At 51.8% G+C, this 18,060-nt stretch overlaps 1 protein-coding gene across 3 annotated transcripts in view; it reads left to right on the forward strand.

Annotated features, from left to right (window-relative positions):
• The first annotated feature begins 836 nt into the window (after nucleotides 1–836).
• The window catches only part of trim8a (tripartite motif containing 8a), an 89,719-nt gene continuing 72,495 nt past the window's right edge, over nucleotides 837–18,060 (forward strand). The window contains exons 1-2 of one of the 3 annotated variants that reach the window (XM_059652960.1): nucleotides 837–990; nucleotides 2,022–3,533. In XM_059652960.1, the coding sequence (XP_059508943.1) occupies nucleotides 2,862–3,533 (672 nt within the window). In that variant the 5' untranslated portion in view covers nucleotides 837–990; nucleotides 2,022–2,861. Of the gene's footprint in view, nucleotides 991–1,894; nucleotides 3,534–18,060 lie in introns of those variants that run through there. The other 2 variants (XM_048551367.2, XM_048551368.2) reach the window with 2 other exon arrangements.

Raw genomic sequence — 18,060 nt, forward strand, 5'->3', positions numbered from 1 at the left:
AAGATCCCAAAACCCCAGTTCAAACTCTGTGCTCCCCCTAAAATTCCAACTGTCACTCTTCCACCACAGGTCTAAAATACAACATAACTGCACAGACATGAAACAAAGAGAAATTGCTGAAGAAAATATGTAGATTCAAGACAGCGACTTAAGGGTGGAAAGCAAAATAGAGAAGGGTGTGAGAAAAGCACCTTAAGGGCCAGACAATTGGGGTTGCCTGTGGTCAGAATTAGAGGAGCGCAAATATCTACGAAGGGTGGCACGGATGGAGGAAAATATAGAGATAGAAAGGGGTAATCACATGGAGTGATTTTAAAATCAAGAACAAGAACTTTAAAAATCATATTACTTGACTAGAAAATAGGAATTAACTCTGGGGTATGTGCCTGACGAATTCAAAAAGCCAAAGCCGAGCTGTGAAGACTGTGGGAGACCGAGGCGGAGAATTAAGGGAACGACGATGCAGGGAAGTGATGGCGAGTTATAGGAAAAGGTGACCAAATGTTTCCGATAAGAAATGAGCAGTGGTGTGTAACTGACTATTTTAACAGTGGAGCCCGCATGGAATTGCACAGTTGGTTGAATGAAAATTTGCAACAAACTTCAAGTGACCTTTAGGTTCGATAGAATTAGTTTCCTTTAAAAATAATCCACTCATTTCTGACAAATCTTTAAAAAATTGCCGGGGAGAGGAAAAAACATGAGTACTTTACGATCCTCCCAATAAAACTTGTCAGGCGAAAACTGGCGTTTCTGAACAGGAAATGAGTCACAATCTTTTTCTCTGTGTGTGTGTGTGCGTGTGTTAATATCCGCCTCGTCATTTTCACGAGTGATTGGAAGCAGCCGGTCCCCTCAGCCCGAAACAGAGAAATGATCAATTCTGTATATCGCAAGGAAACGTTGCCTCATTTCTCAGACTTAAAGAGTGTACTTTCTTTTACAGTTACGGTGTTCTGCAATTTGATCGCACGGCTGTGTTTCTGAAGGGTCAGTGAATTTGCGTCCATTATTTTACATCAGTCTTAAAATAAGTATTACAAATGTTAAACAGAGGGCTTTTAGTAGATGAATACTGAGCCTTACGTTCATCTCAACAACCACAATCTAGGCAAAACAAGTAGGAGCTTAAACTGCCATACACAAGCGCAATCAATTTAGTTACCAATTTAATCTATAGGAAGGGGGTCAAATAAACCTGCGAACAGTGGACAATGATAATTTAAAGGGGGAAGTGATATTGGGATTTTCAGTCACAAGGGAACGGCGAGACGTCCGTCTCACTCGCGTGGAGCGACAGTAGGAACTTGCTGATGCTCTACCTCACTGTGACGGGTCCCATAAATATCAGTCTACGGCAGACCCATTAAATCTATTTACACTTTTGGAATTACACGTTTCACTTTGAAAAGATATTTTCAAAAAAAGTTAATAAATTAATGTTTATTTTTTTCTTAGATCCTGTTTCCTAGAGCCAAATTTTGGTGAACTAAAATTTTAAAGCCACATGTAAAATTCAATTTTTCATTCTCGTGGGCACCACTAAACGTGCAATAAATGTATACATTGAGGTACAATAATGAAGGGGAACATTTTGTTCGATTTTTGGGAGTAAATACAATTTTTAACACGTAATTTGTACATTTAATAATAACGATTCAAACTGGAATTTATTAGAAATTAGAGGCATTAGAAACTATTATTATACTTGACTTATTTCAAATTTGGTTTGAGAAGCGTAATTTTAAAAACAACTTTTGGCAGGCATTTCCTATTTAATTACTCATGGCTCTTCCCACTATATATAAAAAAGTAAATGATCACATGATGAACAAAAAAGAAGGGGGAGCTAAACTCGATTTGGGCAGTACGTTGTAAATTTATTCTAAAGATAAGACCAGACCATTTTTTTCCATATCCTTCTTTTTGGCTCCCCCTCCCTACACCTTTGCCTGCGTATGTTTGAGGAAGCTTGTGGTCCATTACTGAAGGATCAATGCCTTATTTCTGATTTTGTGCAGGTTTTTAAAAAATTACATATGTGCATATATAAGGAAGCCTTTTAACATAAACGCACACTTTTCAAAAAACGAAGGTGGAGAGATAAAAAGACAAGAAGAAAGCAAGATGGCTGCAAACTGATTTGTGTGTGTGAGATTTGGATTTAATGGTGATGAAAGCGATCAGCAGATGGGATTTTCGCCTCTTCTGAGCCTTTTTAGATTTATCTAAAGATTTGGGGAGGAGAGTCGAATCGCTTGGAGTTGACAGAAGAGGGTGGTGTTCGGCTGCGGGAAAAAAAAGCTGAAGAGGAAGAAGGTGGGGGAAGAGGAGGAAAAAAAAGTGCCATAAATATAAATGATTTAAAATTCTGGAGGTGGTGGAGAGAAGGGCAAAATAAAACAAGCACCCAGTTTGAAAGAGACTCCCTGAAGACGGTTGTAAATGAGCGGCTTTGAAATCCAAAGAGCATTTTCTTTTGGTTCTGCTTCTTCCCCGTAACCAACCCCCTAAAAGCATTTTGCAATCAAAGGATGCCAAGACAATTGGAATTCCCCTTTTAAAATCTCTTTTTGGAAGGGAGAGGAGGGGGGGGAGAGAGAGAGAGAAGCGAGAGGCTTTTTTTTGAGCTGGATGGCCGTGAGGAAGTCAGACAGTTGAGGCTGTGAAGAAGAAAGGGACAGAGAAGGGGAAGGGTCGTTTATTAAAGATTTTTGTTGGGAGGATTTGGTGTTTCAAATGGGGGAAAATTTTTACCTGATATTCGTGGAAAAGGTCGGAAGAAGCTGAGAGTTTGGCCGTTGGCGGTGGGAGTCTTTTTTTTTTGAATTTTTGAAAATAACGACTTTTTTAAATCCAAGATGGCTGAAAACTGGAAGAGCTGCTTCGAGGAGGAACTTCTGTGCCCCATCTGCCTGCAGGTCTTCGTGGAGCCGGTGCAGCTGCCGTGCAAGCACAACTTCTGCCGGGCTTGCATCGGCGAGGCCTGGGGGAAGGAGTCGGTGAGCCGCTGCCCCGAGTGCAACAACGTCTACCCGCAGAAACCGGCTCTCGAGAAGAACCTCAAGCTCAGCAACATCGTGGAGAAATTCAACTCCTTCACGGCCGATGCCGCCGCCGTGGCCGCTGCTGCCGCCGCCGCGTCTTCCTCATCGTCGTCCTCCGGCGGCGGAGGCAACGGCGCCAACAACAACACCGCCGCCGCCGCCAACCCGGCGACCTCGTCCGCCGCCTACAGCCCGCTCTGCTGCCGCTATTGCCGCAACTCGCCCGCCCAGAAGGTCTGCCTCCGCTGCGACACGGGCTGCTGCCAGGCCCACGTCGGCGCCCACCTGCAGGCCGCCTCGGTCAGCGGCAGCCACTTGCTAATCGAGGCCGGGGATGCTCGGGCCTGGAGCTGCGCTCAGCATGACGCCTACCGGCTGCTACACTGCGAGACGGACCAGGTAGCCGTATGCCGCTACTGTTACTACATGGGCAGCCACCATGGCCACAGTATCTGCGACCTGGAGGTCAGGAGGAATGAGATTCGGGTAAGGACCCCCGCCGCTTCGAAATAAAGCGCGTTCATCTTTATTATGTCTCTTTAATGTTACCCCCCCGCAACCCGGCATCTTAACCCCGCCCCCTACACCTTCCCCACACCTCCATCACCCCACAGCAGCCCCAACACATGAACGGATTCCCTAACCACCGCCCACTCATCCATTCCACCAAACCCCACGCGCACCCCCCGCACCCCCTCCATTCCACCCCGCAACTCCCCCCCACCCCCTCCATTCCACCCCCCCACCCCCTCCATTCCACCCCCCCACCCCCTCCATTCCACCCCCCCCACCCCCTCCATTCCACCCCCCCCACCCCCCTCCATTCCACCCCCCCCACCCCCTCCATTCCACCCCACCCCCGCACCCCCTCCATTCCACCCCCGCACCCCCTCCATTCCACCCCCGCACCCCCTCCACCCCACCCCCCCCACCCCCTCCACCCCCACCCCCCCCACCCCCTCCATTCCACCCCACCCCCTCCATTCCACCCCACCCCCTCCATTCCACCCCACCCCCCCACACCACCCCACCCCCCCCACCCCCTCCATTCCACCCCACCCCCTCCATTCCACCCCACCCCCCCACACCACCCCACCCCCCCACACCCTCCATTCCACCCCACCCCCTCCATTCCACCCCACACCCCACCCCCACACCCCCACCCCCTCCATTCCACCCCACCCCCTCCATTCCACCCCGCACCCACCCCCGCACCGCCCCCGCGCCCCCTCCATTCCCCCCTGCGCCCCGCACCCCCTCCATTCCACCCTGTGCCCCCCACCCCACCCTGTGCCCCCCACCCCCGCGCCCCCTCCGTTCCACCCCACAACCCCCCACGCCCCCTCCGTTCCGCCCCCTCCGTTCCGCCCCCTCCGTTCCGCCCCCTCCATTCCACCCCCCCACATTCCACCCCCACCCCCCCTCCATTCCCACCCCCACCCCCCCTCCATTCCCACCCCCGCACCACCACCCCACCACCACCCCCCCACCACCCCACCACCGCACCCCCACCCCCACCCCCGCACCCCCACCACCCCACCCGCACCCCCACCCCCACCACCCCACCCGCACCCCCACCCCCACCCCCACCACCCGCACCCCCACCCGCACCCCCCCACCCGCACCCCCCCACCCGCACCCCCCCACCCGCACCCCCACCCGCACCCCCCCACCCGCACCCCCTCCCGCCCCCGCGCCCCCTCCCGCCCGCGCCCGCGCCCCCTCCCGCCCGCGCCCGCGCCCCCTCCCGCCCGCGCCCGCGCCCCCTCCCGCCCGCGCCCCCTCCCGCCCGCGCCCCCTCCCGCCCGCGCCCCCTCCCGCCCGCGCCCCCTCCCCCTCCCGCCCGCTCCCCCTCCCGCCCGCTCCCCCTCCCGCCCGCGCCCGCGCCCCCTCCCGCCCGCGCCCCCTCCCGCCCGCGCCCCCTCGCGCCCGCGCCCCCTCGCGCCCGCGCCCCCTCGCGCCCGCGCCCCCCTCGCGCCCGCGCCCCCTCGCGCCCGCCCCCGCACCCCCCACCCCCTCCCCCCCACCCCCTCCCCACCCACCCCCGCACCCCCTCCCCCACTCCCACCCCCCCCCTCCCACCCCCCCCTCCCACCCCCCCCCCTCCCAACCCACCCCCGCACCCCCTCCCCCACTCCCACCCCCCCCCTCCCACCCCCCCTCCCACCCCCCCTCCCACCCCCCCCCTCCCACCCCCCCCTCCCACCCCCCTTCCCACCCCCCCTCCCACCCTCCCACTCCCACCCCCTCCCACCCTCCCACTCCCACCCCCTCCCACCCTCCCACTCCCACCCCCTCCCACCCTCCCACTCCCACCCCCTCCCACCCTCCCACCCCCACCCCCTCCCACCCCCACCCCCTCCCACCCCCACCCCCTCCCACCCCCACCCCCTCCCACCCTCCCACTCCCACTCCCACTCCCACTCCCACCCCCCACCCCCCACCCCCCACCCCTGCACCCCCTCCATTCCACCACACACACACCACGCCGCACCCCCTCCATTCCACCCCACCCCCTCCATTCCACCCCACCCCCTCCATTCCACCCCACCCCCGCACCCCCTCCATTCCACCGCACCCCCTCCATTCCACCCCACCCCCGCTCCCCCTCCATTCCACCCCACACACCCCCACCCCCGCTCCCCCTCCATTCCACCCCACACACCCCCACCCCGCTCCCCCTCCATTCCACCCCACACACCCCCACCCCCGCTCCCCCTCCATTCCACCCCACACACCCCCACCCCCGCTCCCCCTCCATTCCACCCCACACACCCCCACCCCCGCTCCCCCTCCATTCCACCCCACACACCCCCACCCCCGCTCCCCCTCCATTCCACCCCACACACCCCCCACCCCCGCTCCCCCTCCATTCCACCCCACACACCCCCCCACCCCGCTCCCCCTCCATTCCACCCCACACCCCCCACCCCCGCTCCCCCTCCATTCCACCCCACACACCCCCTCCATTCCACCCCACACACCCCCCCACCCCCGCTCCCCCTCCATTCCACCCCACACACCCCCCCACCCCGCTCCCCCTCCATTCCACCCCACACACCCCCCACCCCGCTCCCCCTCCATTCCACCCCACACACCCCCCCACCCCCGCTCCCCCTCCATTCCACCCCCCCACCCCCGCTCCCCCTCCATTCCACCCCCCCACCCCCGCTCCCCCTCCATTCCACCCCACACACCCCCCCACCCCCGCTCCCCCTCCATTCCACCCCACACACCCCCCCACCCCCGCTCCCCTCCATTCCACCCCACACACCCCCCCACCCCCGCTCCCCCTCCATTCCACCCCACACACCCCCCACCCCCGCTCCCCCTCCATTCCACCCCACACACCCCCCCACCCCCGCTCCCCCTCCATTCCACCCCACACACCCCCCCACCCCCGCTCCCCCTCCATTCCACCCCACACACCCCCCCACCCCCGCTCCCCCTCCATTCCACCCCACACACCCCCCCCACCCCCGCTCCCCCTCCATTCCACCCCACACACCCCCCCACCCCCGCTCCCCCTCCATTCCACCCCCGCTCCCCCTCCATTCCACCCCACACACCCCCCCACCCCCGCTCCCCCTCCATTCCACCCCACACACCCCCCCACCCCCGCTCCCCCTCCATTCCACCCCCGCTCCCCCTCCATTCCACCCCACACACCCCCCCACCCCCGCTCCCCCTCCATTCCACCCCACACACCCCCCCACCCCCGCTCCCCCTCCATTCCACCCCACACACCCCCCCACCCCCGCTCCCCCTCCATTCCACCCCACACACCCCCCCACCCCCGCTCCCCCTCCATTCCACCCCACACACCCCCCCACCCCCGCTCCCCCTCCATTCCACCCCACACACCCCCACCCCCGCTCCCCCTCCATTCCACCCCCGCTCCCCCTCCATTCCACCCCACACACCCCCACCCCCGCTCCCCCTCCATTCCACCCCACACACCCCCACCCCCGCTCCCCCTCCATTCCACCCCACACACCCCCCACCCCCGCTCCCCCTCCATTCCACCCCCGCTCCCCCTCCATTCCACCCCACACACCCCCACCCCCGCTCCCCCTCCATTCCACCCCACACACCCCCACCCCCGCTCCCCCTCCATTCCACCCCCGCTCCCCCTCCATTCCACCCCCCACACCCCCACCCCCGCTCCCCCTCCATTCCACCCCCCACACCCCCACCCCCGCTCCCCCTCCATTCCACCCCACACACCCCCACCCCCGCTCCCCCTCCATTCCACCCCACACACCCCCACCCCCGCTCCCCCTCCATTCCACCCCACACACCCCCTCCATTCCACCCCACACACCCCCACCCCCGCTCCCCCTCCATTCCACCCCACACACCCCCCCACCCCCGCTCCCCCTCCATTCCACCCCACACACCCCCCCACCCCCGCTCCCCCTCCATTCCACCCCACACACCCCCCCACCCCCCGCTCCCCCTCCATTCCACCCCCCCACCCCCGCTCCCCCTCCATTCCACCCCACACACCCCCCCACCCCCGCTCCCCCTCCATTCCACCCCACACACCCCCCCACCCCCGCTCCCCCTCCATTCCACCCCACACACCCCCCCACCCCCGCTCCCCCTCCATTCCACCCCACACACCCCCCCACCCCACACACCCCCCCACCCCACACACCCCCCCCACCCCCGCTCCCCCTCCATTCCACCCCACACACCCCCCCACCCCCGCTCCCCCTCCATTCCACCCCACACACCCCCCCACCCCCGCTCCCCCTCCATTCCACCCCACACACCCCCCCACCCCCGCTCCCCCTCCATTCCACCCCACACACCCCCCCACCCCCGCTCCCCCTCCATTCCACCCCACACACCCCCCCACCCCCGCTCCCCCTCCATTCCACCCCACACACCCCCCCACCCCCGCTCCCCCTCCATTCCACCCCACACACCCCCCCACCCCCGCTCCCCCTCCATTCCACCCCACACACCCCCCCACCCCCGCTCCCCCTCCGTTCCACCCCACACACCCCCCCACCCCCGCTCCCCCTCCGTTCCACCCCACACACCCCCACCCCCGCTCCCCCTCCATTCCACCCCCGCTCCCCCTCCATTCCACCCCCGCTCCCCCTCCATTCCACCCCACACACCCCCACCCCCGCTCCCCCTCCATTCCACCCCACACCCCCCCACCCCCGCTCCCCCTCCATTCCACCCCACACACCCCCACCCCCGCTCCCCCTCCATTCCACCCCCGCTCCCCCTCCATTCCACCCCACACACCCCCACCCCCGCTCCCCCTCCATTCCACCCCACACACCCCCACCCCCGCTCCCCCTCCATTCCACCCCACACACCCCCACCCCCGCTCCCCCTCCATTCCACCCCACACACCCAAGCCGCGCAACCTCCATTCAACCAAACCCCCCCACCTGCACCCCCTCCAGTCCACCCCACACACCCACCTCCGCACCCCCTCCATTCCACCACACACACCCCACACACCCTCCCCTCGCACCCTCTCCATTCCACCATACACACCCCGCCTCGCACCCCCTCCATTCTATCACACACCGCCTCCATTCTATCACACACCGCCTCCATTCTATCACACACCCCCTCCATTCTATCACACACCCCCTCCATTCTATCACACACCCCCTCCATTCTATCACACACCCCCTCCATTCTATCACACACCCCCTCCATTCCACCAAACCCCACCCCGCACCCCCTCCATTCTATCACACACCCCCTCCATTCTATCACACACCCCCTCCATTCTATCACACACCCCCTCCATTCTATCACACACCCCCTCCATTCTATCACACACCCCCTCCATTCCACCACACACACCCCCCCCGCTTCCCCTCCATTCCACCACACACACCCCCCCCCGCTTCCCCTCCATTCCACCACACACCCCCCCCCCGCTTCCCCTCCATTCCACCACACACACCCCCCCCCCGCTTCCCCTCCATTCCACCACACACACCCCCCCCCGCTTCCCCTCCATTCCACCACACACACCCCCCCCCCGCTTCCCCTCCATTCCACCACACACACCCCCCCCGCTTCCCCTCCATTCCACCACACACACCCCCCCCCCCGCTTCCCCTCCATTCCACCACACACACCCCCCCCCCCGCTTCCCCTCCATTCCACCAAACCCCCCCCCCGTGCACCCTCTCCATTCCACCAAACCCTCCCCCCGCACCCCCTCCATTCCACTACACACACACCCCTCCCCGCACCTGCTCCATTCCACCACACACACCCCCCTGCACCCTCTCCATTCTACCACACACACACCCCCCCCGCACCCCCTCCATTCCACCATACCCCACACGCACCTGCTCCATTCCACCAAACCCCCCACACACACCCCCACACCCCCTCCATTCCACCACACGCCTCCCCCGCACCACCTCCATTCCATCACACACACACACCACTCCTGCACCCCCTCCATTCCACCACACACCCCACCCCCGCACCCCCTCCATTCCACCACACACACACCACACCCCTGCACCGCATCCCCCAATCTCATCAGCCATCCCCCTCAAATTTCCCAACTTCTACCTTCCACCACAACCACCCACTTGCTTATCCTACACCCACCTCCCTAACAATCTCCGTATCCCTCCGTTAGAACACCCCTGTTCCACCCACACCCCACCACATCCTTTTCATCCTCTTACCCCCATTATCTTCCTCCTCAGTACATCACTATTTCATGCCCATTCCTCATCACCTTCCTCTTCCTCCCCACCCAACACCAGCACCCCACCACCTCTCCCACACATCTTGCCCCCCCATCCCTTCTCATACATCACCCTCACAACCCCCTCCTCTCCACCTTCCTTAGATTTCCCCCCCCCCCAAGCTGTGCATTACCCATTTCTCCCCTACTTCCCCAACTGTTAAATCTCAACACAGCGTAGGTTGTTCTGAAGAACCTGCAATCCCTCAAATTTCAAGGTTTTCTTTTTCCCACAAAATATAGAAGCGAAGGTGTGTAAGCTTTCATGACTAATGTTTTTGTCAAGTATTTCTAAATGGTTTTGACATACAGATCACCCATTAATTCTAACTGAACATTCCCCACCATTCAGTGTTTCTGTCTTAAGTGCTAGTCGACCTGTATTATTTCAGAATTTTCTTCACTCTTGATAGCTTTGAAATATGCAGATAATAACTGAATTATATTTTTATTTGCAAGTCTACGTTGTTTAATGACTTTTCTAGTCTTTTTTAACTGAACAAAACATAGTTGTGTAGGACACGTTGATTTATATGCAAGAAATATTATTTGTAAAGCAAAGTGTTTGGGGTTTTAAAAACTAGATTAACTCAGTGATAGATTTTTGGCTTCTTTATTGGTTCTTTCCTCCTCATTTATAAAATGATGAGGTCTGAACTAAGATGGTCTACAATGTGAGGGAGTAGGTGATGCATTTGGCTTTAAAGCTGAAAAATATTCAGTTGTCATGAACAAATATATTCTTCAGACTTTGCCTCAAATCTGTGTATACTATAGAAGGTTAGTATGAATCAGTAGTTAGCAAAGAGGTAAAAAATGTCTGGAGGCACATTCTTGGAGTTGTAGAATTGAAAGCTTAAGTGGGGAATTCTTCCATTCCATGGGTTAGAACTGAGAGGCTATACCTCCCATAAGAACAGTTGACATTTTTCCTCTGCAAATACTGTACCTTATGTTGGACAAAGGGAATGGTATATAAACTTTTGTTACAGCAGTGTTAAATTTGGGCATGTCCTGGGATTAACAGAGGATTCTCATTTCTGAATTGAGACAGGTTTGTGTGTTTGACGGTGGGGTGGGGGAATCAATGAAGGAGGTTAGTGGTTATCCACATGAGTTCACCATTTTTCATGTTTTCTATACAATTCTATGGTATCTTCGCCCTGACACACTGTTCTTAATGTCCTATCCTATAAGAGAGCTTCTCAGCAGGCCTTTTCTCCCCCTTAAACAGACTATATATCCGTTATGTTAGTGGTCACATTGTAAGTAAAATATTAGTCTGATTGTTTCCTGAAGATTGTGAGAACTGTGGATCTGACAGACCAACATCCAAATATACTGAAACTATTTTTCTTTCAGATTCTGGAATGTTTTAAAGGCAGATTCAGAATTAACAAGACTTGTTTCTTGTGGTATGTGTATGCTTTGACAGAAAAGCCCTGGTTAGTTGAATTTTTAAAAAATTTAACTGAGTTTTTTTCACTTGACTTTGAATTGCTGGATTAAGTATATTCACAAACATTTTTGAGTGGAAATCTTCCTTTTTTTTAGTTTTGTCACTAAATTCAACTTTTTCATTATTTTTGTAAAACTCTTCTTCCAGCCAACAGTTTGACAACTGATTCTGGAGATGTAAATTTTAAATCCAGAAGCTCAAAATGACTGTTGTTTTGCCAGTGGTTTCATCTGTTATACCTGTCTCTTGTAAGCTCGGCAACTGTTTGGGAGCCAACTTTTCCTGCCAGCATTTAAGTGAAGTTCGGAATGACGTTTAAGAATTTAGGGCCTGTACCTACATGCGTCAGTGATAATTTGTTAGATAGCTTACTTTGGAGGTCACAAAATGTGCTACATTAGCAAATGTTACCAATTTTCAAAATGAGCTACTTAGCATTGCCTGAATTGTGGACAGATAAAGTGCAGGTGTAGAAGGGAGGAGAGGTCAAGTTAAGTTCACATGCAGACTTACTGCTGCAAATTTCATGAATTTAAGCCAGCAACAAAAGTTTACTGGTAGAAGTCACGAGAATGGTATGAGAAGTGACTTTACTTACATTCGTCTTGTTCTTTGTGGGCTCACAATTAAATTTGACTTTTAAGGGGACAGTCTTTTGAACTTAGTTCTGGTTTCTTATTTATTTTCATTTGGAAATGCTTTTATTTAAATAATATAGATACATTGCAATAATCTTACATTTTACTTTCAATTTCTTTAAAGGAACACCTTGAGATCTGTAGGTGGTGAGGGCTTGAGAAGTGTATAATCTTTGTTTGTTATACTTGTGCTGTGGGGGCTCTTGGTAGGCATTATGCAATGTGATGGTCTGAATTTCCATGATTTCTGTAACTAAATAAGGTCACGTGGCTATTTTAAAGGCAAACTGAGTTTTTTTGCTCCAAGGAGCCACGGAGAGTATAATGATGTAAAAAAAACACATGCAAAGCTTCAATAGAGGCATATGTGAGATGGCATTGCTACACGTTGATCTCATGATTTCCCTGTTTTCCTAAGTTTCCTCAAATTGTTCTGTCAGGAACCAGTGTAAATTGTTTATTTTTAGGTCTATCAATTATGTGTGTCCCTGGACCAAACAATTTAAGGAAATTTGGCTGAATTACCTTCAACAACAAGAAGAAAATGTAGGATTTTTAAGGCTATTTCCAGATCTCTCCAACCATGTGGCAAAGTAAATCAAGACCAGCTAGATCCTAAAAGTTCATTGACCTAAATTTCAGTCATCTTGGATAGGAAGGGCCAAGGGAGGAAAGGATAGGAAATTCATTCTCCAATAGCAATTTTGTTGGTTTTTTTTTTGTAAGTGGCTTTAGGCATTGCTAGCTTTACACATGCTGGGTTGGTCATTGCCTTAAACCCTTTTAATCATTGGCAAATTTGAAGTGACTGGAATGCAATTGATTAATCACAGAGCCAGTTGTTGTGGCTATGATTCTCTTAGTGTATACTTGGTTTGAAGTGATCATTCAGCTCCTGCGCTGCAGACTAGCAGAACCTTCGCTGTAATGAATGTCATTCTTGTTGAGCAAGATGGGCTGCCAGCACTCGTATTGGTTAGGGAGGGGATAAGTGCAGTTTGGCTGGGTTTGGCTTTGCAAGATATGTTGTTAACCAGGAAACTGCCACCAAGGCCTGTGCAGACATGCTTCTGTAAATGGCTCGAGTTTTTGTTCTTTTGTCTGGAATTAATAGTGAAATCCACCTATATCTCTTCGCTAAGTGAGATTTGGTGAAGTGTAAAATAGAAATCAGGAGCAACTTTTTTACTTGGGGAAACTTCTAAAAAAGTAAATCTTTCGTTTTGGTTTTCTTTCCTGGGCCTCCAGTCTGACAGCCTGAGGAGCTTGCCACACCCATGTGATTAAAGGAATCTTTTATTCTGAAGGTTATTCTTTGTACTGTACCAACTTTGTTATCTCAATAAATAAAACATAATTCAGTGCTGCTCAGCCAATATTTCAGAAATAAATTCAGTGCAGTGCATCCAGCTTTTAAGGGAAGAGATCTGTGTTTCATTTTATTGGTGCTGATCGCCCTAAACAACTTGCACAAAGTATTTTTAGTGAATGGGGCTTCGTGACCGAGCCCATGTTTATCTTCTGTTGGCAATCATGGGGAGGCGATGGCCTACTGGTATTATCACTGGACTGTTAACCGAGAGACCCAGATACTGTTCTGGAGATCCGGGTTTGAATGGCAGATGGTGGGAATTGAATTCAACAAATATTTGGAATTAAGAATCTAATGATGACCGTGAATCCATTGAGGACTGTCAGGAAAAACCCATCTCATTCACAAATGCCCTATAAGGGAAGGAAGCTGCCATCCTTGCCTGGTGTGACCTACATGTGACTCTAGACCCACAGCAATGTGGTTGACTCAACTGCTGTCTGGGCATCTAGGGGTGCCCAGAATATATGGGTATACAAATAAATGCTGCCAAGCCAGCAATGCCCTCATTCCATCAATGAATAAAGAAAAAAAGTCACACTTTTCACAAAATGCACACTTTTCAATGAAGATCACCCTATATTTAAAAGGAGCAGGCATTTTGACTTCTTTGCTCATATCCAACTTGCTGTTTCCCGCTATCTCTGTGTATAGGCCAGGACTTTAAATTGAGAGTTGGATCTTTTTGATTTGTTCAGGCTCTGTGGGATTTTGCTGGCTAGGCCAGTATTTATTACCCATCTTTAATTGCCCTTGAGAAGAAGATGGTGGTGAGTTGCTTTCTTGAACTGCAGTGTTAGGGAGAGTATTCCGGGGTTTTGACTTGTTACAATGAAAGAAATATGTTGGTGTTCCTGTTCGGGATGTGAGTCCCTTGGAGAGGAGCTTGCATTTGTTGGTGTCCCCATGTGTCTACTGCTTTTGTATTCCTTCTTCACTGATTTTCTGCTACACTCCATTGTGATTAAGTTCCACTTTCTCTATTTTGGAAAGTGAAGGGACAGGATAGGAGAAATGGTACTCGGAATTTGTTTTCTAAAGCGATTATTTTTTAAAAAATAATAAATACATTCCAGTGCATTCAAGTGAGTTTCCAGGAAGGACTTGTTTAATTATCTCTGCTCTGCAGTGTGTAGTTATGACTGGTATATTCCGGATTAGACAGCAACCCACTGAAACACCAGTCCCAAGTGTCTTGGCTGCTTTTGTTTGAAATAATACAAAGGCTATTGAAAGTGGTAAAGCAGCTGATATTTAGAGTGCTTTGCTATCTGTATTAGACTGCAGTGCCAACAAAAATGCATCAAACGTGAAAGATGACTACTTGCACCCATCTGACTAATGGATTAAGGTAGCTTGGCTAGGAGATGAAGCGAAGTGTAAGCCAACCAGCAATGTTGTCCATATTTTGTTTAATTGGTTAGTGGAAGGGAGCCAGCTTGAAGCTGTTTTCAGTGCCAAAGTCAATACATCCCAATCCAATTAGTTACCAATGGGAGGGTCTCGAAGTTTGCCATCTGTGACCTCGGCAGTGATTTTCAGCCGTGCTCATGCATCTGTTATTCATTATGATGATGGTATATTGCTTAATCAGGTAGGGGACAGTCAGAGTTTGCAGTGCTGTTTTCGCTTGAAGTTACAGGTTTATCCTAGATTATGTGGCAAGTTGGATATTTGGGACAGAAATTGTATCTTTTACTTCCCAATCCTGTTTTTGTGTTTCTTTCTATTTCCTTTTAATTTTGTCCACAGGATGTGGGCATCACCGGCAAGGCCAACATTCATTACATTCCTAATTACCCTTAAGGTAGGCAGTGGTAGCTGCTGATTTGAACTGCAACAGTTCTGTGAAGATTTGCATACAATGCTGTTGGTTTTGGAGTTTGAAGATACTGGATCAGAGATAAAGAAACAGTGATTTATATTTGAAAATGGAAATAGTGAGAGATTTCCAGGCAAAGGCTTTCCCATACTTGTTCTTCCAGATGGTAGAGTTTTTAGGTTTGAAAGGTTGCTGCCACGTATTTTGCATTGTTCCTACTGTCCCTTTATACTGGAGGGAATTAATGATTAAGATGGGGTAGATTGGGTGCTGATCAAATGTCTACTTTGTCCTGGGTGGTGCCAGACCTTGAGTCTTGTCAAGCTGTGCTTGTTCAGGCAAGTGGAGCATTACCTTGCACTTTTGACGTATCTTGTGGGCTGCAGATAAATTTTGGGGAGTCAGGAGGTCACTTTAGATAGAGTACCAAATCGCTGACCTGCTCAGTGGCTAGCACTGCTGCCTCACAGAACCAGGGACCAGGGTTCGATTCCACCCTCGGGAAGCTATGCAAACTCCACACAGACATTCTCCATTTGTGAATGTGCGTTTCCTCTAGGTGCTCCAGTTTCCTTCCGCAAAGATGTGCAGGTTAGGTGGACTAACCATGGTAAATTGCCTGTAGTGTCCAGGGATGTGTAGACTAGGTGGATCAGCCGTGGCAAATGTGGGGTTACGGGGCTAGCGTAGAGGGTGGGCTTGGGTGGGATGCTGTTTGGAAGGTCAGTGTAGACTTAATGGGATGAATAGCCTGCTTCCACACTGTAGGATTCTGTCTACAGTTTTTGTAAAGCAGGTCCAGTTAGTAAATAAAACAAAGCACAATGGATTCTGGAGGTCTGAAATATCAGAAATTGCTGAGAAACTCAGCAGGTTTGGCAGCTTCTCTAGGAAGAAAGCAGAATTAACACTTTGAGTCTGGCAGCTCTTCATCAGGTCCAGTTAGTTGCTGGTCAGTGGTAAGTCCATAAGCTGTTAGGAGATTGAATGATGGGAATACCATTAATTGAATGACAAGGTATGTTCACTTAGTGGTGATCATGGTTTTGAGCTTGTTTTTCTTGTGGAGCCTTGCTTGTACTGCAATTTAGCATTTTCTTGCTCACCTTCTTGTATTTACATTCATTGAGAGTTTCCATCTCAAGTTGGGGCTAAGATGGATGGCAAACAGCACTAACAAACATTTCTGGTGCATATACAAAGTGAGTGCGTAATATTCTGCACTCTTAGCAATATCTCACTAAATCAATCGTACGTAGGCTCCCAGGAATGGAAGGCTAACATTCTCTCCGTTCTCGTTGGTTTGTTTATGGTTATTCTAAATATTAATCTACATTGTGATGTAAAAAATAGCAGGCTAACATGTTAAAAACATGTGGCGTGTTAATGTTGAATTAAGAGTTTGCTTTATATTTATCTGGTAATATTGGAAGGGGACAGAAGGGACAGAAATCAGTTTTATTTTTCTGTTATCTATGTACCTCTGGGACAAATTCTAGGTGTTTCCATTCACCTTGTTTGAGGCTGAGACACTGTCAATGAATCTGTTTGAAGGAAGAGAATGGCCTTGTTGCTATTTTGCTTTGCCGTGTAAATACTACTAATGAAAGTTGTCTTCAATTCTTGGTAGCTATCTCTCACTTTTTACGAGTGTACACCTATGAGAAAACTGGTTTGAAATCAGGAATTTCCAGCTTTGATTACAAATCTTTGTATAGGTTGCACACTTCCCTCCCTGCATTCTTTCTCATTAGGCAAAGGTTCTGGAAGGGAGAAAAGTCCTTATTTTTGTTTTAAAAAAACTAAAATAAAATGGATCTGTGCCAGGCCATATTGTGGGTTTAGTGAACTGCTGTGGGAAGCCCTCAGCTTTGTAGGTTATGTGTGTGCCTCGTACTAATGCTAACACCCTGCCTACTTGATTGCTTCCATTGTGTAAATTTTACTTTCAGCATTGCTGTTGGTAGAATGATATATCAGGAATCAGTGCTTTTAATTTCCTCCCCACTGCCTCCTGATTCTGAATATTTCATTATGTTATTAACATGGGCAAGACATTTTAACTGATAAGTTACAATGTCAAGAAACACTTGCATTTATATAGTGCCTTTTTGAAAACTGCTAAACGTCATCTTGAGGTGCTTTTTACACTTTGTTTACTTGAGTATATGTGACAGTGACCAAAAGAATCTGTTTTTGTGATGTTGATTGCGAGATCAACATTGACCATGATACCTGGGTTAACTCTGCTGGTCGAATTTGAGCACAATGGGATCTTTTACTTACTTGTTGAGAAAGCAGGCTGGACCTCGCTTTCATCTTCCAGTCAGAAGACAGTACCCCCATATTGCAGTACTTTATACCATGCTGGAGTGACTTTTATGCTGTAGCCTTTGGCATGACTTGGAGTTCTTGGACAGCCCACTGAGCCATGTGACGATTAAATCACTCAACCCTTTCTTTAGAAAATAATTTAAGAATGGGTTGATTTTAAGATCCCGATTTTTGGTGGGTTGTAGAAGGTAAAAATGATTGGTAAGATATTTGCATATTTTTGTGAAAGCTACAATATCCACCAATTTCTACATGCTTGAAAGCTTAATTTCACTTTCCCACACGATAGCAGTTTTCCTTTATTTTGATTAATGACAGTAACAAAAATTGCATGTCCCTTGTGCCTGAACCCCCCCCCCCCCCCCCCGCCTTGTGTAATTCCTGTACACCGAATACATTATCTTGTATGAAATGAATCGTCTGGCCAAGATACTGGAGTGCAAAATAAACTGATGAAGGATTTAGGCCCGAAACGTCAGCTTTTGTGCTCCTAAGATGCTGCTTAGCCTGCTGTGTTCATCCAGCTCCACACTTGGTTATCTTGTCTGCTTAAGATTGTTTGAGTTAAAGTCCTGAAAAGTTTAATTTAATCTCCAAGTTTAGGGTCAAAAGTAATAAAGAAAATCTGAAAACCAAA

Source organism: Stegostoma tigrinum, chromosome 20 (assembly GCF_030684315.1).
Source record: "Stegostoma tigrinum isolate sSteTig4 chromosome 20, sSteTig4.hap1, whole genome shotgun sequence".
NCBI lineage: Eukaryota > Metazoa > Chordata > Chondrichthyes > Orectolobiformes > Stegostomatidae > Stegostoma > Stegostoma tigrinum.